General features: G+C 38.7%; 1 protein-coding gene and 1 long non-coding RNA gene across 5 annotated transcripts in view; one reads left to right on the forward strand and one right to left on the reverse strand.

Moving 5' to 3' along the window:
• LOC134391350 (uncharacterized) overlaps positions 1-20,963 on the forward strand; it is a 144,443-nt gene that overhangs the window by 98,725 nt on the left and 24,755 nt on the right. For all 4 annotated transcript variants that reach the window (XR_010024940.1, XR_010024941.1, XR_010024943.1 and 1 more), the window contains one exon: positions 20,865-20,909. This is a non-coding gene — a long non-coding RNA (uncharacterized LOC134391350). The remainder of the gene's footprint in view (positions 1-20,864; positions 20,910-20,963) is intronic.
• The window catches only part of FRMD4B (FERM domain containing 4B), a 105,008-nt gene that overhangs the window by 65,154 nt on the left and 18,891 nt on the right, over positions 1-20,963 (reverse strand). Inside the window, exon 4 of the mRNA XM_063115374.1 lies at positions 16,860-16,944. Coding sequence (XP_062971444.1) covers positions 16,860-16,944 — 85 coding nt within the window. The remainder of the gene's footprint in view (positions 1-16,859; positions 16,945-20,963) is intronic.

The raw sequence follows: 20,963 nt of genomic DNA on the forward strand, positions 1-20,963 counted from the left end.
TAATCACTATTCATTTTAACATGTCTCAATATCTGATAGGATAAATGCTTTAATATTCCATATTAACCTTTGACATTCTCTTTCACTTATATTTAAAGAAATTTAAAAATAATCTTGTCAAGTTTAAGAAAAGTTATAATAATTTGTCATCCACTTTGGAACTGTAGCAAGTCTCTATTAAAATCACTTTATAGTGATCATAAAGTTTTGTGACAGGCCTATAAAGATCATACACATCTATGTTAGGATTAATACTCGGTATTTTACATTTTCCTATATAAATGGGCCTTTTTAAAAATCCTATTATTTATCTGGTTGTTACCATTGTGTAGAATTATTACTATTTTTAGTGTATTTAATTTGTAATAAATTTCTTCACCAAAGCTAATAATGTCAATATGTTTTAGCTAATTTATTTCCATTTTCTCGGTACATAGTAAATTTGTCTCCAAATAATATTTTGGTGCAGTTTTTTGCAATGCACATGGTGTTTGTGTGTATTTTTTTTGCGCCTGGCTGGTATGGGGTTCAACACATGACCTTGGTGTTATAAGACTGTACTCTAACCAACCGCGCTAAATGGCCATCCCTGCATGGTGTATCTGATTGCATTCTATGAACTAGATGTTTTACTTAACACATCCTAATTGCACCCCTCTCATATACTGCTGATAGACTATAAGTTGGACTATAAGTTGGGCCAAGTTTTTGGTAGGGTCTACTAAAGCTTAACATGCATATATACTATGGCCCAGCAATTCTTCTCCTAGGTATATACTTAACAGACATGTTTACATACATCCACTAAATGACAGGCGCTAGGATTTTCATGGCAGTGCTATTTGTAATAACCAAATACTGCAAGCTATCCAGATGCTCATCAATAGGTAAATGAACTGTGGTATATTCATATTATGTACTACTACTTAGCAGTGAAGATGTACAAACTGGCCACAGCCACACACAATGATATGGATAAATCTCAAAAACATAATTTGAGCAAAAGAAGCCAGACAATAAAAGAGTACATACTGTATGACTTCTGTCATATAAAATACAAAATCAGCCAAAACTAATAAATGCTATTAAAAGCCATGGTAGCAGAGGGATTAATGACTAAAAGAGAACATGCAAAGGGCTTCTCAGGTCCCAGTAATGTTCTGTTTCCATGATATTGATGCTAGTTATGTCAATGTGCTCAATTTATGAGAATTCATTGAGTCGCACACTTAGGTTATATCACTTTTCTATATGCATATTATACTTCAATTAAAGTTAAGAAACAAACAGAGCTCCTGACCTTATTTGTATTCTTTTCTATCTTACTGAATGGCAACCTCATCCTTAGTTGCTTAGGTCCATGATCTTTAAAGGCACAATCGGACACACAGTTGAGCAGTGAGCAACCTGTACAACTGTATTTGGTGACTCTGTTTACACCTTCTAATACATTATATATTTTATTTTCTGTATTGTCTGTCTCCCATTCACCATCATTCTTGCCTAGTAGGTAAGATCCTTAAGAGAGTAGATTTTTATCTTTTGAAGTCACAGCTGTATCTTCAGGACCCAGAACACTGCCTGGCACACAGCATGTGCTCAATAATATTTCCAGAATATTAAAAAGGAGTAGTGAAGTAAAAAGTTGATAAAGGTATCTATATCTTTCCTTTTTTTGGGGGGGGGGGCTGGCCTGTATGAAGATCCGAACCTGTGACCTTGGTATTAAAAGGCTGTGCTGTATCTTTCCTTTTTAAAAGGGTATGCTTCTTGTGTTTCTTGACTCACTATATTGTTGATTTGCCTTGATTTTCAGCTCAGAATAAGGAATCCCAGTTTTGTGGACTATGAGGACATAGCCCAGCCTTCACCATTTATGGGAACTGTAAGCATAGTACCCAGACAGCAATTCTGGATATGCAAACTTAAAAACTACACACAGGGGCTGGCTGGTTGGCTCAACTGGTTAGAACACAGCCTTGCAACACCAAGGTCGAGGGTTCAGATCCCCGTACTGGCCAGTCACCAAAAAAACAAACAAACAAACAACAACAATAAAAACCACTACACACTAGGAGGTGTTAGATGTCAAAAAGTCATTTACTCTTCTGGCTTCACTTTCTACATATGTAAAAGGAAAATAATAATACACGGTTCACATACTTCATGAAGTTTTGAGGGCAAGAAGAAAAATGAGACATAAAGATGCTTTGAAAAACTAAAAAGTGGGCTGGCTGCTTAGCTCAGTTTGTTAGAGCATGGTGTTGATAACGCCAAGGTCAAGGGATTGGATCTCCATACCTGCAAACTGCCAAAGAAAAAAGTAAAAAGCATTACAAGAAAAACAAACAAGTACAAGTGTTTTTTGTAGGTGTGTTTCATAGTTTCAAAACCATAAGCATTATAACCAAAGTATCTGGGCAGACTGCTTCTTAGAAACTTGATCACAAAGAAGATAGGAGCAGAGAGAGACAGAGAGAAATTTGTAGCATGTGAGTTAGTGCTCGGCTGTGGGAAGATAATATAAATGAATGTGTGGATATGAAAATGAGAAAGGAGGGAAAACTAGCCAGACCATATTTTCCCTAAGTTTGGTTCAGGTATAGTTTGTGCAATGCACTTTTATTTTAGGTGGACAGGTGGCACATATTTTTGTTCTTGGGATGAAGTTCCAACCGGCTTAACCAGAAACCAGATCTCGGATTCTAGATACTATTTCCCACTAAAAGGAAAAATGGCTGATTCCAAGGCTATAGTAGTGAAAGTACCAAGAGAGCCTGGACTGTCATAGCTCAGTGCAACATGTGATCCTGGATCAGAAAAAGAAAAATAAAAAGCTATAAAGAACATTATAGGGATGGCCGGTTAGCTTGGTTGGTTAGAGCATGGTACTGATAATACCAAGGACCAGGGTTCCATCCCTGTACTGGCCAGCCATCGAAAATTAAAAAAAATAAAAAAATAAAAATAGATAAATCCAAAAAATCACAGAGAAATTTGAATAAGAACTGTATATTAAATACAATTTGTGAACAATGTTATTCATCTCATAAAATTCTAAACTCCACATAGGCAGAAATGTGTTTAACATTACTGCACACCCAGCACCTATATAGTGCCTAGCACCTAGAAGACATTTAATAAATATTTTTAAATAAATTAATTTATACTGTTAAAAAAACTTAAACATTTGATGACAATGTTCTGCCAGATGATGTTGCAAAATATCATCAGGACTATGAGTCTTCCTTCCCCCAATTCTTATTTTTACCCCCCCCCAATACTGAGGTCTTGAGGCTCTTCTCTATTCCCTTTAAGCCCGGAAAGAACAAGAGCATCGCACAGTCATGCGTCAGAGAAAGGCTCCACCATTTGCCAGTATCTGAATATTCTTTATAAACTCTTGCGCCAACACATTTTCAAAGCAAGGGAGTGAATGTTTATGAGACTGCCCTGGAAATTAGAGGTGTGGTGATCTACGGTCGAGTTGTTATGCGATACAAGAGAGGCAGGGAGCCTAAATAGGTCAGGCTCTGCTAATAAGCATGGAGTCTCCAGAGCACCCACATCTGATACATATGCGGGGAGACAAGTGGAAGACAGATGAATAACCATTATTAAACAAACGCTTAGAACCAAGCTCTCAACTTCTGTACTTATCCTTACGCATTATAAGATTACACACACAACAGACTTTAATTACAGCACTCTAATTGCTTCAACGCAACCTGGCACCAATTTAAGACAATTTGAATTTGTAGCAGCAAAGCATTCTGATGGAAAACTAGTCATATTAAAAAGACAAGAAAAAATGCAAGGTGCTTACAAGATAATCAAGGATGATTAGAGGGAGAAAAGGATGAATCAAGAGGAAGAAAGTTATGGTTATGATGTTAAAATTAGGACTTTGAGTAAAAAAGCCCTGCTAAAGTTAGTATCCTATCTGGATGTTTTGCATGAAAAAATATGCAAGGATACTTTTATTTTCAGGACTATTGTGCATTCACCTGATTGCGCCTCTTATTTTATCTATCTATCTATCTATCTATCTATCTATCTATCTATCTATCTATCCATCCATCCATCCATCCATCCATCCATCTATCCATCCATCAATAGGACATACCATGTTTGAAAGATTTTCACCAACATTCTCCTTTTATGTCATAATTGTGGTTATGCTCAAATACCTCTTATAGATGAGAACATTTTATAACATCGTTCTTCTGGGAATTTTGGAATAATATTGTCAGTAACAAATAAAAACAAGAAAGATTTATTAAGTGCTTATTATATGTTCCAATAGCTTACATGTATGTTAATTTATTGAATCCTCAGGACAGCCCCATGAGGAGGTACCTTATCATCCTCTGTTCGCAGGCTTAGGGAGATAAAATAGGTTGTTGCTTAAAGCCACCAGCCTGTAAATGGTGGAGCTGGGATTCAAAGCCCATGTCATACATGGAGCCAAAGTATGGACTGTCTCTCCAAGAAGTGAATAAACAATCTTGGTTGGTGTCCAAAACTCACGAACTATTGACTTCACTTCAGCCACGAGTAAACTGTACATAAGGCACATCTTAGATATATGTTCTTTGTAAATTTAAAATGGTAACCATTTGTGGCCAATTCAACAGGTTTACCTGAAATGGTTACCTTAGCCTATTTTTTAATGAATCCACATTGCAAAGGTTCCCCAAAATAATTGCATTCATCTTAGGCCTACTTAATTATGAAATGGAAGTCTTCTATTCAATTTCTTCTTTCTGAAAAATAAAAAGATAGCCCTTCAAACCTCCTCTTAAGGCCTCTTAAGCATGTGAAGCCCCACAGAGAAGCAAATGCCATTTGCTTCTAGCATGGGTTAAAAAAATAAATGACAGATGAACGGAGAGAGAGAGAGAGGTGTATGGGTAAGTTTGCTTTTGGAAGTTTCTTTGCCATATTTCTTATGAAATACAAGATTTGTGTCTTCAAGGATGTCAACCTAGCATTTGCAAAAGTAGGAAATGTACAAAGAAATTTGATTTCTCAAATAATAAGAAAATACCTTACAGAGCCTTTTCATCTACTGGTGTCCAAATTCCTAGATTTTAAGATTTTATATTTTCAGCTCTATGGATCTACCTCCTCCTATCTCCTTCCAAGCATTTATATGGTGTATTTTTTTTTTTGAGTCACAATTTAGCTGTAATGCAATTTTTATGGTCTGTTTCTAAGATGATGGTGCACCAAAAATATTAGCACAGGTACTGAGTTTAAATGCTTTAGGATAATTCATATTAATCACACCATTATGGGGCCGACCCCGAGTGCCGCGGGTTTGGATCCTATATGGGGATGGCCGGTGCGCTCACTGGCTGAGCGTGGTACAGACGGCACCGGCCCAAGGGTTGCGATCCCCTTAACAGTCACACACACACACACACAAAAATCACACCATTATGTAGCTGGCTGGTTAGTTAGCTCAGTTGGTTAGAGCATGATGCTCATAACACCAAAGGCCAGGGTTCAATTCGTGTATGATTCAGCCACCAAAAAACAAAAAAAGCACACAATTATGAAATATAGGTCTCTCAACTGGATTTTTAGTGGCTTTGCTCAATGTATTCAACAAATATTTGAGTGCCTACTTGTGCTGGCAATACACCAGTGAGCAAATAATTCAGTCCTTGTAAATTTACCCTCGCTAGTGCCAACTGTAGGGCATTTTCCTCATCCTCTACTTTATGACTATGTCCTTTTACATCTTTGGACTTCAGTTTTTATCTATGAAAAGGAACACAATTATCTTCCCATTCACCCTCTCAGGAAAGTGGTAAAAGCAAATAATACAGCATGAATGAAAAGGCCCTGAGGACATGGGATTAAAAATGGCATGTGTTATAAACTACTATTATGAAAACTTTGATTCCCACAAACCCACAAGGCAGTATATATCAGAATGCTCATGGTTTAGGACAAACACAATTTCAATGTCAAGAAAATATAAAGGGAAACCACATGAAACACAGAAAGGTGAAATATTTATTATAAAACTTTCAATAGCCCTTTATACTATTAGATTTCTTTGTTCCTCATGGACTGGCTAGTCTTCAAACCATCTCTGATGTTTAGCTTAGTGATTTCACTTGGTAAATATCAGCCTTCTGATGTTGGGTTATTATGAGAAGGCATGTTCACCAATCTGTAGACAGAACTTACAGCCTGCAAATTCAGTTTTTGTTACTGATCCTTTAAATCTTGAAATGAGTTGTGGATTAAAACACACACACACACACACACACACACACACACACACACACACACACACACACACACACACACACACGCAAACACTCTCAAATCCCAATTTCTAAAACTCAGCCAGGTTAGCAGATGTACTGAATATATTTTAGTTCTTGGTAACTACTCAGATTGCCAGTTGTTGAACTACATGGAACAATTCCAGAATAAGAACCATGAATGTGAGGCTGACAGTAACGGATTGTTACAGAGGAATATGCTTTTTGTGTTAGGTTAAATCAAGCTGAGACTAAGTCCTCTTTCTTAAGGCACTATAAATATAGATAGTAAACAGGTCTTTCCATGAATGTGTACCTTAAAAAGTCTCTTGGCCAAAACAGGGAGCTAGAACTGTACTAAATTATCAAAATATCTTTCTAGGTTTTAGGAGACCGTTTCCCTCCCAAAACCTACCATATTTTGATTGTTCAGGGGCTCATTATTGACTTCTGATAATTAATTTCTCCAATTTTTCTGCCAGCCCTGCTTTATTGCTGTCTATATGGTAACTTTAGCTGTAGTAAGAAGGAACAAAGAAAGTCAATTATATTCAGGGCAGTTTTGCTGAATGGTTGGGGTGGGAGAATATACTGGAAGACTTGGCTAACACGAGCTTTCGGGATTAACTGGATTCCCTCTGTGTATATTCTCAATGCCCCTGTGTCCTGAAGAAAATCAGAAGTTGATGACTTATTTCCTTGGAACTCTAAGAAAAAATGTTTGAATCTAAGAGCAGAGAAGTGTGTCAACCTATCCCTGAAGTTGATTTTACAGTGTCTCCAAAAGATACTTACAGCGAATATAGTAGCAAAGGTTATAACAGATACTCTTGTGCTTTAAAATCTGATCATGCAGTGCTAAAATTGTATTCTGATAGGTTCAGTATATTACATTTCAAGGTTACAAGTACAATATCAACTTTGGAAAATCGAATTTAGAAATAGTAGCTCCATCTTACGTAGTGAAAACAAAATAAGATTGAAAGCTAAAAATGTCTAATTTTATCATTGTTACTGAGAACCGATTTTCAATTTGACTTGATCTTTTCACAAGCCCATTTTGCAAAATTTGATCAATTTAGTTGCTCGTGTAAACTACATTTATTTTGCTCACTTGACCAATATTTACTGAGGGTCTACAGTGGATGCCAGGCTTTGGGCTGGTGGTTAGGAAATAAAGATGAACCATAGTCTCAACAGTTAGTGTGGTTGAGGCAGGTGACAGATGCATACAGGAACAATTTAACACAATGGGAAGAATTACAAGAACTATTTTAAGGATTTTTTAAAGGTTGGAAGAATTTAACTCCCTGTAGGAAATGGTAGTTGTGGTAGACAAGGGAAGGAAAGAATTGCTTAAGGGGCAGGGACTCAGGGGCTGAGTTCTGAAGGATGAAGGAACATTTGCCAGAGAGAAACGAAGGGAGAGAAAAGGGCATTCAGCAGAGGGAAAAGAATATAAAAAAGAGCAAGACGTTCAGCAGAGAGACAAGCCCATATAGAAGGCATGGAGGCTTGACAACAGTATGCATCATCAGGGAACAAGGGGTTATTTCAGTGTGAGTGTGGGAAGAGGCTACAGTGATAAGCCAGGACTTGCACATCCTATTAAGGGACCTAATATGCTATAGTAGTAGTAATAATAGCAAAAATATTAATAGCAAAACAGTGTCTGTGCCAGACACTGTTCTAGACATTTTGCATATATATATTAATTTATCCATTGAGGTAGGAACTGTTATTATCCTCATCTTACAGCTGATGAGACAGAGGCTTGAAAATGTGAGTGACATGCCCAGGTTAGAGCTGAGGCCATGTTTTTGAACCCAGGCTGCCTGGTGTCCAAGTACAAACTCTCCACTGCCCCATTATACAGCCCCTCTGAAGGCTGCAGTGGCCTCACTAGCAGGGGAGGTGGAGGTACTGAGTACTGCTGATTTTACATTCTAAAATGACTCAACTCTGCCATCCATTTGTCCGTTCTTTAATCATTCACTCATTCACTTATTCACTCATTCAGCAACCTTTTACCTAGTATCTAGGCCCTAGAGATTCCAACATAGAGAAAACCTGGTCCCTATCTTCAATGTGCTACTTTATAGTTAATAAAATTAAAATATAATTAAAAAAAATTTTTTTTTAAAAATGTGAATTTTCAAAACATCCTGTGCTTTGTCCCCACACTGCATACTGATTCTTAAAACACAAGAACATATAGAGTGTGGGATGAAAAGTGGACAAGATGAGGTCAAAGTAACTCAAATATATAAAAAGTTAAAAGTCTAACAAAATTGATCTCAACTAAGCAATTGATTTCAACCAAGCAATTGATCTTAACCAAGCAAAATACGAATATATGCACAAAAGAAATATGTCAAAATAACAGAATTTATGCTTTAATATTGGGATTATGAATCCTTTTTTGATTTGTTGTACTTTTCTGTGTTTTCTACAATTAAGAAGTGCTATTTTTATAACAGGGAAAAAAGAAAACCCAACATTGTCAGCTGTCTTTAACAGACTTCTGCTTTTCTAGATAAAGCAATTTAGAAATTTTCAACTTCCACTAAGCTTCGTCAAATGACAAAAATGACAAAGTGTTTTTCTAATGGAGGGAAAGCTACCAGAAAAATATTTTTATTCTCTTGATACAGCTTTGAAGAGGTAAAGTTTAATGCAAATACGGATGATTTTTGTCCTTATTTTTCTGATTTAAAACTAATTCAAACTTCCTATTTAAAAACCTGGAAACACATTACTTAGAAAGCAAAAGCATTTCCATACTCACTCCCAGAGATAATAAAAATCTATACTACGATAAACATTTTTCTATTTTTTCCTATAAGCACATTTTATATACATAAGTAAATACTAAAGTCAAAAACCATCATACTATATTCACTGTTCTGTAACTTAATTCTTTTCAAATTTGACAATGTAACTTGGACATGTTTCCATGTCAGTTGAGAACTATCCTACTTTTTTTTTAATGGCTGCACAGTATCCTATCATATAAATGATTTTTAATTTATTTAACTAAATCCTGTTGAAATGCTTTTACGTAATTTCCAGTTCCTTACTGTTAGAAATAATAATGCAAAAAATATTTTCTTATGTATTTTTTAATATTTCAATAAAATCTTCCACGGCATAGACTTCTACAGTTGGTAGAATGCTGGGTGAAAAGCTGTACTCTTAATTGTAGTGGAAATGGCCAAATTGCTCTCCAAAGCTGCATGGGCTTTTAAGAGAGCTTTGATGCTTCCAGGTTCGCATGCTTAAATGCAAATGGCATTAATATTGTAAGGACATTACGCAATGTGCTCTATCGCTCTAAGTGTGGTAAGAGCACGTATTGGATGATAGGCTGAGACTCTCTCCAAGTCTGCTAATGAAAGGGCACATCTAATAAGGCCGGTCAAGAAATGGGGTAAGAGGGAGGATAAAAATAAATATGATTGCACAGTCTTGCAATAACTATTTTTTAATAGGATTACTAATGTTTGGCTCACTTGTATTTCCACACTTATTCAAAGTACAAAGTGCTGAGTACCTATTAGAAAAGAAAAGGAGTGCAGTGAAATCTGTTAAGGCCTTACTGAGCCATTTTCTCCTCTATTTTGATATGTTATCCAGTCCTGCTAAGCCTGGAGCAGAGGAGGTCTTAACTGGTTTGGTACCAAGTTCAACAACTCTTGAATGACTCCAAAGATGTTTTTATTTAAAACAATCAGAATAGACTTAAGTTTTATCCTGGGGCCAGATCTAACACAGGGCAACACCCAGAAGGCTTATAGTCATCTTTTTTTTTTGCTTTATTATTTTATGATATTGTATATGTCTAGAACAACAATTTCAGAAGTGTGGACAGCAGTCCACTGAAGTATTGCTTGGAAGAAGAATTTCATATCCAGATAAGTTTGGAAAATATTGGGTTAAACAAAATCAAACTGGGTTGTGTATTGCAAGACCTCTTGAAGCCTTTACTATGTCAAGGCATGTGGTGAATGTCCAAGAAATTGGTATAATATTCAGTTTCTTAAACTCTTCTTGGTGTGAAAAAATCTTGTGATCATGAGATAGATTCTTGAGCTATATGGCTAAAGTACAGAACTCGTATGTGTGTGTATTTGATTATAAAATCCTAATTGTGTTTGTGAGAATACTCATATTGTAGAGCTAGGAAAATGCCCCAAACTGCTTTTCGTACTACTTTACAAAAGAGTAATAAGTAACATTAAGGCATTTCAGGCATGCCCTGTCTCTGTAAGGTCCCTGGCATCTTTCAGAAATATTATGTCTTAGACAGTATCATCAGACACATTGCCTTTAAAATAAATACAACATATACTACATACAAACATACATACAGATGAAAAAAAGCCTTAAGACTTAGGATTTTTAGGCCACAGGAAGGTAAGAGTACTAAATATTATACAGATAATGCAGCACTCATCAGAGATCCTGGCCCTTCATAGGAATACAATAATTTTTAAATTGAATGAATGAATGAAGAGAAATACTGTGGTTTCTGGAGCCAGACTGCCTAGGTCTGATCACTCCATGACTAATAATAAGCTATTTAACCTTGGCCAAATTATTTAACCTACATATGCCTCCATTTCCTCATTTGTTAAAGTACTAATAAATAATTGTATCAGTTGTTGTGAGTATTAAATGAGCTAATACATGAAAAAATGAGTGCCTGGTACTTGGAGAACTCTCAATAGTCAAGCTGCCATCCTCCTCCTCTTCCCCACCTCTGCAGAAAAGGGGGCTGCGGCTGTCGTAGTTTCTACACAGAGCACCTCTCATTATTATAATTTTATACACATCAAAAGAGACAAGGTGGCCAATATTATTTTAATTCACCAAGCCTGTCTTCAGATCCCTAATTTTAAAAAAGGAGTGGTGGTGGTAAATGTTGGCTGATTACTAAAATCACAGATATGCTCAAAAAGGCCTCCAAGAATAATAACCCAGGGCAAGCCTACAGTCCTGTATCATGCATTTAGGCTTTTCCTGGCAGGCAACAGGCCGTCCAAGGTGGACCACAGCCTGCATGTTGAGTGCTTCCAGGGTTCCCCAATGTCAGTTTCGGCATTTCCACATTATCACCACCTGGCACAGGTGGCTGTTTTGCAAAGGCAAGGTGTGCCCCTCTGCAATCTCACCAAGGAAGTCAAACAGGTTCAAGGGCTCTCATTTGAACAACTACTCAGAACAGTGTGCGCTCTCCTTGGGAAGACTTGATTTGTAGGGGCAGTTCCTAGCTTTCTTGTAGGTTCTGTTCCAACATGAGTGCCAATGCACTCCCGAAATATTTTAGAAGTGTTGCTTTGTCCCCAAGCCCAGCCTGTAGAAGCCACTTGGTACCTAATACACAGAGGCACCTTATTAACCCCCATGGCCTAAGAGTATTGACACATACAACCATATTCAGTATTAAGGCAAAGAGGAAGTTTAAACTCAGGATGCCACAGATATGCCATCCCCATAAGGTAGGCAACTCTCAGCCACTGAGAGGCAGTATGTGAAGTGGTTAACCCCATGGACTCTGGCATCAAACAGCCTGGGATGAAACTTGGCTCCTCCACTTAATTAGCTATGTGACCTTGCATATGTTATGTAACCTCTGTACTTCAGTACCCCCATCTGTAAAATGGGGGATAATATAGAACTTACCTAAAAGGATTAGAATGAAAACTACATGAATTAGCACACACGTTGAGTGCCTAGCAAATCATATGTATTCAGTACTCGATAGCTGCTATGACCCGCCCCACTCTATAAACAGTAGGAACAATAGCCCCTGAGTTCTGAGTTACTGAAGACACTTTTATTTCCCAGCAGCAATGACTAGAAGGCAGCTGAGACAAATGAGAGATGCTTTAAAAAGGCAAGGTCTCCTGCTGATTAACTGGCCAAGGACACTTTCCCCACGTACTAGTTCCGTGATGTTAAGCAAACTACTTAACCACTGTGTGCCTCAGTTCTTTTATTTGTAAGATGGGATCTTAACTTTCCTTCCTTGTGGGCTACAGTGAGGATTAAATGCAATTAAATGTATACCACTCAGCACAGCGCTGGCACACAGTACATGTATGGAGAAGGCTTTTTGGACATTTCTTTCCTTCCCATTAGCTCAGAGCTGGAATGGATTTCATACCTTCTTACAATGAAATGTCTTTTCTTTTCAACTGCTACTAAAGTAGAGAAGAATGAAAAGCTTTCTTTCTAGAGTCTTGTCTCAGTACCCTGATTCATCTTTCTCAAAGCAAGTTTTAACATATATTAAACATTCCACAGGTTTAGCATACAGAAAACCCAGTGGTTCTTCACTTAAGTGTGCAGAAGAATCACCAAAAGCCTTGTGGAAAAGGCTAATTTTCAGCTCCCTCCCCAATTCTGAGTCTGTGGTCTGGAGAGGAGCACAGAGGCAGGAGCCAGCTCATTAAAAATGAGCATTTGTTACAAATCTGATAAAAGTAGTCATAGGTCATGTGGCGAGAAATGCTGCCTTAAGCTCACCATATTTTTTTGAAATGGGAAAAACAGAAGCTCTGGAAGCTAGGTAACTTTCCCAAGACCACACAGCTGATATGGCCCAAAGTTAGCCCTGGCCCTGAGACCGTTCCTTAGAATTACATTTCCTTGTCAAGATCAAAACATATTATGTTTTCTAATGTATTTTTCTCATACTGCAATTTATAGCAGGTAATGGTGAACAGAAAACAGAAACAACCAACCATGTGGATTACTATAAAAGGACAGGCATATATTAGGCTAGTTTGGTCAAAATTACTACAAAGGCAGATTTTTTGTTTTTCAGAGAGCAAATTTCATTTTCACTGATGTTTAGATTGAAATTTAAAATATGAGAAGAAAAATCAAGAAATCCTGAGAGCATTTGCAGCTATAAATAGCCTTAACCAGTGCTGGCAGGTAGCAAGTGGCCAATAAATAATTGCTAAATAAATGCTCTTAAATGTATTTAGCTCCAGCCATGGTTGAGTTTGGTCTGAATACTAATGGCTTCATAACTGAAGTCTACAAGAACTAGTTTTCTATAAGACAACGATGGACCTTTAATTGACATCTAAAAGATTAGAGAAAAATCCAATGGGTTTTTGACTTTTTAAAAATATTAGACTGAACATGAAATTGTTTTCTTCACATGATCATTCTCACTCATTCTTTGATGAAGGTTGTAATTAGCATTGACTACAGCGTTGGTAAATATTATTCAGTAACACGAGGAAAATTAATTTTTTTAATATTATAGATGTTAAATTTCCCAGTAAATATTGATACGGTCATGTGTTTTTCTCCTAGTCAAATTATACATTTTTGTTTATCATTTTACTTCTTGGGAAACAAGGGTTGATCATCAACAACATCCATTGACTTACTGAGCTAGTCAACTGTTGTGTTCATTGAATGCCCAACTTGTGTCAGACTGTGTATATAGAAATTTGCTTTGGAGTAAACAAAAGTGAAAAATCTTTATCCCCTCTTCAGACTATCCTGTATACCTAAACTCAGAAAGGAGGCACAATATTTCTTTCAACATATTTAAGTGTCACCAATGGCTTATTCTCTATGCAGTATGAGCAATGATATTTACAAACCCATTGGGAACCACCTAGTGTTTCAAATGACATTCTCATGAGGATGAATTTTGTGACTATAAAACTATAGTTACATAGCTACACAGAGCTTCAGCAATTGCACTAAACCTTATCGTTAAGTCATATTTATTACTAGCCAAGTATGTGAAAAGACATTGTGGTGTTGCCAGTATTTGCAAATAAGAGCTCTTTCTTTTTGCTTGTATATTTCTGTCCTCAGTGGAAGGAAGGAGCTAGCAGTAGGACAAAGCTATCTGGCAGGGAAGAAGTGTGCGAGGGGGTGATTAGACATGCTGACCACATCACTGGTGGGAAGAATGTCCTCTACACAGTGTGGAAGAAGCCCATTCCCTCTCAGATCTAGCAGTGAGACCTGAATTAACAGCAACTACCAACCAACAGTGACTCACTTTTACCAATCAATAAATCCACCTACATATGTTCTACAACCAGGCTTTGTTCTCATTAAACTTATTTACTCCTGTGGGCATGGTTCAGATGATATTTCTTATGTGGAATGTTCTTAAATAATCATGTAACTTAAGAGATGTGTCACATGATGTTTCAGTCATCAATGGACTGCATATATGTTGATGATCCCATAAAATTATAATGGCTATACCATATAGCCTAGGTGTGTAGTAGGCTATACCATCTAGCTTTGTATGAGAATACTCTATAACATTCACACAATGACAAAACTGCCTAATGACGCATTTCACTGAACTTATCCCTGTCGTTAAGTGATGCATGACTGTACTTGAAAGCTGCTTTACCAGACAGCTGCCTGATCCTGCTATCATCTACTTGATCCTGCGACATCTCTTGGGATTGTTTGTTACCAGCCACCCGTATATTAATTGGATAAAAAATATCCAACTCTAAATTCCTACAACTGAATTTTTAAAAATTATCTCAATAACGCCTTATAATATTATGTTTTGTAAAAGTCCTAAATTCTTTGACAAGTCATGAAACGCTCCCCTTCAGAAAGGAACTCCCAGCAACTGACATTCATAAGATGGAGTAGAATTGAAAATAATTCTGCTTTTCATGACTTCCTCAAGATAAACAGAATTTCGTATACAAAGCTACAAGAGAAATATTATGAGTTAAAATTTTGCATCCTAACTATCTTTGCATTAGCAACAGAGCAAACAGTCAAGGAGAGATGTCACTGGGCCATGGCCAGCTAGGCAGTAAAAAATATCACAAGGGGTCATTGTGTTTCTCCACCTAGGAGAGAATGGCCAACTGTGGTTTACAAAATGTTTTCCTGATTTGGTAAATGCTGCATTTGCTATTTAGGTGTCTACTCATCAGTCAATGCTTAGAGTTCTTAAGGAAACCCAAGTCTCAAAAAAGAGGGCTGTCATAAAGCATTTGGTGCTGGGGACATTTTACTTTCCTTGTAGAATTAGCCAAAAACTCTGCTTTGAATACTTCTGCTTCTGTCCAAGATGGAGTAACAGGGACTGAAATTACCCTCTCACTTGAAAAAAACTAAACTGAACATATAAAACAACAGTTTTCAAAACCCTAAACGTAGGCAACGAAGGACAGTGAGCCTTGAACAAGGTGAGCCCTCTGATTGCCCCACGTACTGTCAAGAGAAGGTTCCAGGCTGTGGAGAGGGAACTCAATGGAGTGAGGTGGACTCCCTGAGTGGAGGATGGAGCTGAGAGACCGAGGAGACCAAAATGAACAGAATCTGCAGAACAGAGTGCCAGAGAAAGGAGAGCTGCACAGAGAGAACCCTAGAGACTGTAGAGGGTCTCCTTCAAACATTCAGCAGAGTACTGATCAGTCCACACAAGGAAGGAGACCACCCAAAGTTGGGGACCATCCTAAAGGACAAGAAGGAAGAGTTCCTGGTCCTCACACAGGGCTGGAAATGGTGCCTGTTCCCATCAGCCAGACTGAAGAACTAATTCATGGAGCATTGAGTGGTACACAGCAAGGTCTTGCTTCAGCAGTGGGGAATAATTAGCGGTAGAATGAACACCACTGTAAGCCACCCTAACACATCATAAAAGCAAGACTTGAAAAATATCAAACTGTATCCAAGTAACTAAATGGTCCCCTTGTCTTTCCAAGCCAGGCACCATCTAGCTGGTTATCCCTCAGATTTAGGGAGATGCATGTGGACAGAAGAGGCTTCCATGAGGCCTGGAAGCAGGCATGGGGTGTGGACAAGAATTCTGAGACCCTGAGAACTGAGACCATAACCTAGAAGGGAGGAGCTAGGCTGTAGATGGGCACTTCTTGGCCCATGAACTCTCTTCCTTTGCTGAGGATGTGGCTTGAGGCAGCAGAGCAGAGGCTTTTAAAGCAATGCTACTAGCCTGCAAGGAGATGAGACAAAACTGAGAGTAACTACTTAAAAACTTTTATAGCACATTTGACATGGCTACAACTCCCCAGCATGGGATCATTTTCCCAGCAGTGCGTGTTTACTGAATTTTACAAAAGTAATCTGTCCTTGATGGACTGGATAGAAATAAAAAACAAAACAGCCCTGCTTCCCTGGATCTAAGGTGGCCATTGATGTGCAGGGATCAAAACGAATAGTTTGAACCTAAGTAACACTGGTTTTCATTTATGGTAAATGCAGGGCATACTCTGTTTAAAAATATTTCTGGCCTCAGAGGTTTCAGTCACACTCTGGTTGCTCCATCTTGGTGTCTTCCTGGGTCACTCTGTGTGGAGTATGAGCTGTATTTAAGGTGGTGGTGACTGTATGTCAGCATGATGCCTCTGCAGATGGCTGTCTACCCTACTCAGAATTTGAGAAGAGCTGCCAGTTTTTTTGGTGGGGTAGGAAATATGGAAGGGAAAGACTGCAGCCTTCTTCCTAGTCTGAACACAGTTCCATAGGCAAGACTGTTTCTGCCTGCAATGCCAGTCACTCTGGAGACACTCGGATGACAGACGGGCACCTTACCTTGTGCACACAGGCTTTCGCATTCAGGAAAAACAGCTCCACAGTGGTTTTCTCCTTTAAGAATGATATGCTCTCAATGTAGAACCTGAAAAACAGTACAGGAGGTTGTTTCTTCAGATTTATTTCCTTCTCTCATTTGATTTCATTTCTTCATTTAGTGTTTCCCCAAAGCAGAGAGAATTTTGAGGATCTAAGAGATGGTGGTGCTTTTGTTTTCTTTTTAAAAGAAATTTCTGACCCATATACACACACACGTGTGTACATGTGCATGTGTAGGTACCCATACCTGCAGATAAAATCTCTCTTTTTTTTTAAAAAAAAAAAAAAAGATGACCGGTAAGGGGATCTTAACCCTAGACTTGGTGTTATCAGCACCACGCTCTCCCAAGTGAGCCACAGGCTGGCCCTGCAGATAAAAATCTCTTACAGAATCTTTGTGTGTCCTGGAAGATGAGTTCAAGAGAAACTCAAAATGGTATCCAACCGTGAACACAAATTTTTTTGTGTTTGCTCATTCTCTGACACACATTCTGGGAGCTCACAATACCTCAGACAGGTGAGCTCTGAGAGCTGAACGCATAAGTCGGCTGAGCAAGATTGAACTTTGAGGCCTGCTTGTGGCTCAGTGGTTTTCAGACTCAGGGTGGGTCTGAGGGTCCCATGCCTACCTCACCCCCGTCCAGCAGGGAAAGTTCAGTCACATCTCCCCTCTGTCCCTCTCATCCTTCCAGGCACTGGGTTTTCCCTTGGCTGGAAGCCAAGCTCTTAGTAGCCATCAATCTTGGCCTTTTCTCATGCAAATCAGGGTATTCTGGGGCTCACTCCTCCTCCCCCTTTCTAAGGTTTTGCTTATTCAATCTGTGAGACCATGGGTTGCAGGTCCCTCTTTTAGGAGAGCTTTGACAGCTCCAGGATGAGCAGGGGAGAGGCTGAGACTTTAACGACTCCATTTTCATAATCCCGCAGTGATGAGGGAGGCCTGGGAAGGCTGATGCTCTGTGGTGGGTGGGTGGGCAAGCTGAGGCCCAGGTCTCCTCTAGTTCTGGAGCCTCATTTGATAAATAATACATGAGGAGATGGAATACCCCAAGACAGCTCACAGCTTGAGTCCTGAAAGAGAACTTGCTCTCAGATTGGTGAGAGCCAAGATAAACGAGGGCTGATGTGGCAAGGCCACTACCTTAGCTCAGGGAAATCACAACAGGGCTCCGATGTTTGCTTTTTTTTTTTTTTTTTAACTTCCAACAATGATGAAACATTTGAGAAATGAATACAGCTAAACACATTTGAAAAATTCTACCTCTTAACCCTGGATCATCAAGGGACATTCCAGAAAGAGTATAAATCCTTTATGTTTTTACTTACAATGGTTTATCTCACCTATAAAGGAGGTTCATAAATACTGAGGAGTGTCAGGTTGGTGAGAAGAGAAAGTTAAGTACAAAGACAGTGAAGAAAATGAGGAGCTGGGGGGGGTGGGGGAATAGGCTTTGGAATCCAGAAAGATCTAGAATACAGAGTCTCTCTTCCATTACCTCCATATCACCTCCATCATGTGTGGCCTTGGTCAAGTTACTTAGCTTCTTTGTGTAGTTTTTTAAAATGTGTGTCATGACTGTACTTAACCTCATAGGATTTTGGAAGGATTAACTTAGATAATACAGTCATGCACTGTGTAATGACGTTTCGGCCTATGATGACGTTTTGGCATATATGATGGTGGTCCCATAAGATGAGACCATATAATGGCTATATCGTCTAGTGTAGGTGTGCAGTAGGCTATAGCATTTAGGTTTGTGTGAGTGCTGCTGTGATATTCACACAATGATGAAATTGCCCAGCAACACATTTCTCAGAACATATCCCCGTCATTAAGCAACATGTAATCGTATATGTAGAACACTCAAAAAAAAGTATTAACAATTGTTAATAAAATAATTTTTTCTGAAATTTAGAGCTTGTGGTCTAGGGAAAGTCACTTCAGCTTTCTGTCTAAGATCTCTTGTCTACAAAAGAGAGATAATACTTACCTTAGAGGGCTGTTATACGATTTATGTGAATTACATTATATATGAAGTGCCCAGTACAGTAGTACTGGCATGCAGTAGGGTTTTAAGAAATTCTAACTATTGAGGCTTGGCATTATGTTTAAAAAACTTAAATGACATAATAGGATTTGAACTGTATCTGAAGGCTAGGAAGACATGGCATTCTGTAGAAAAAAAAGAAATCCAGGTGGGGAAAATATTGTAGGTAAACAGCATCTTTTTCAGGTAATGTGATAGCGTGCATAATTAGACTTTTGCCAAGACAGAATTTGTTATAATCTGGGTATTCTCCCATCAGTTTACTTTCTTCTACCCTGAGCACTGCTGTGTGGACCAAGGACAGTCACCTGACTCAAGGTAGCCAATATGATACGATGCTTTCCCACAATAACAGTCACAACAAGATATGACATGTATGCAATGTCATACATGGGGGCCCACAGGGGATGCAATGAATGCAGCTTATGAATCAAGAGGGAGAATGTGGCCAAACTGAAATCCATAGGACTGAGTGCCACAGGAGAGGGACAACTGAGCTGAGTCTTAAAGAATGCATGAGTTCACCAGGTAACAAAGACAGGCATTCCAGGCGGAGAGTGTATTAGCTGGACCCATTCTCTCACTAGTTTTCTAGAATAGAAGGAACCACATGCAAAGTGCTGGTGGCTCAGCACCAAATCAATCTTGGTTCATCCAACTCCGAACAGACATCTTTGTACTAGAAACTGGATTCACTTTGTTTCTGATGTCCAGGCTCCTGGCTATATCCCAGTTCTAGTAAACAGGTCCCTATCTTATTTTCCATTACCTCTGCCTAAGCATCCAATTACCTGCTCTCTGAATCCACGATCCCATCTCTCCCATAGGGGTCACTGGAATGACTTCATCTTTATGGCGTGTATGAGAAGCACGTATAGTCCTTGGGGAAACGGCTTCCCAGGCACACCTATCAACACACACCATGAACTGAAAACAAAATCTCGGGCTTCTAAACGAAATGAAACAAACTATCCCAGACTCATAAAATAAAGACCTCTTGTTTCAGCCCTTTTTTGCAAAAGGATACTGTTTCCTTTCTGCATGCTTTCTGTGAGTGCTTTCACTAAGATTTTAAGTTGAAGCCCACCGTTAAATTTTCAGCTGCAGAATGAACCCAGGATTTTTGAATAGGCACATGTTTTGGGGACAAACCTCACACAGCTTAACAAGAATAATTTCTTGAGAATTTCTCATTGCTTGGGAAAGTTTTTTCTCCAATTTTTGTGCTCCTCCCATTAGCACTGTTTTCCTTTTTTGGTGGTTCACCTAACCACTTGTCAGTGATGACAGAACATCGCACCACAATGACATGACAAAGGCAGCTAGGAGGGGTGGCAGACCTGTCAGCCAGGTGAACACATGGGTGTCGAAAAGCAGAACACTAAGTAGTTTGGAATGGGCTGTCCTTTGTATAGCCACTTCCATCTAGGCAGCCAATATTCTCATCTTGTGGTATTTATTCATGGTGGTCAAGTCAACACTACGGAGTTGGGTAGGTATCAGTTGTGTCCTGGGTCCACCACTGATCGGTCCTTAGGGCCTTGGGCCAGCTGCTCAGCTCTCAATGCCTTTCTCATCCCATACAACATAGAAACGAGGGATGTTTTAAATATGCTGAGCATAGTGGGTGGCATGTATTTCAGCAGCCAACAGGTGGCGGTAATTATTAATATATTATTATTGCCGTATGGGTTGGGCTAGAATAAAGGGCATTGACTTAGTTGGGAACATCTTTACAATTTAACTGTAAAAATCAGAATGGAAATCTCAAGTATCTTTCCTAAGTCCTTTCTCTCAAGGAACCAAATGCTGCCAAAGTGTCCATTTTAACAGAACAGGAAAATACTGTGAAATAAACGCTCTTCTGACTGGTTACAACTTTTTCTCCCCAATCGAGTACATTTTCTTTGTTTTCCAGGACTTTTGCTATGTCTGGGTGATGTCTTCAAAGAAGGTGAATTGGGTAAGATTGGCTTGATTATTCTGTACTCTGAACAATGCTGAGTTTGTGACTGGC

Source organism: Cynocephalus volans, chromosome 11 (genome assembly GCF_027409185.1).
Source record: "Cynocephalus volans isolate mCynVol1 chromosome 11, mCynVol1.pri, whole genome shotgun sequence".
Lineage (NCBI taxonomy): Eukaryota > Metazoa > Chordata > Mammalia > Dermoptera > Cynocephalidae > Cynocephalus > Cynocephalus volans.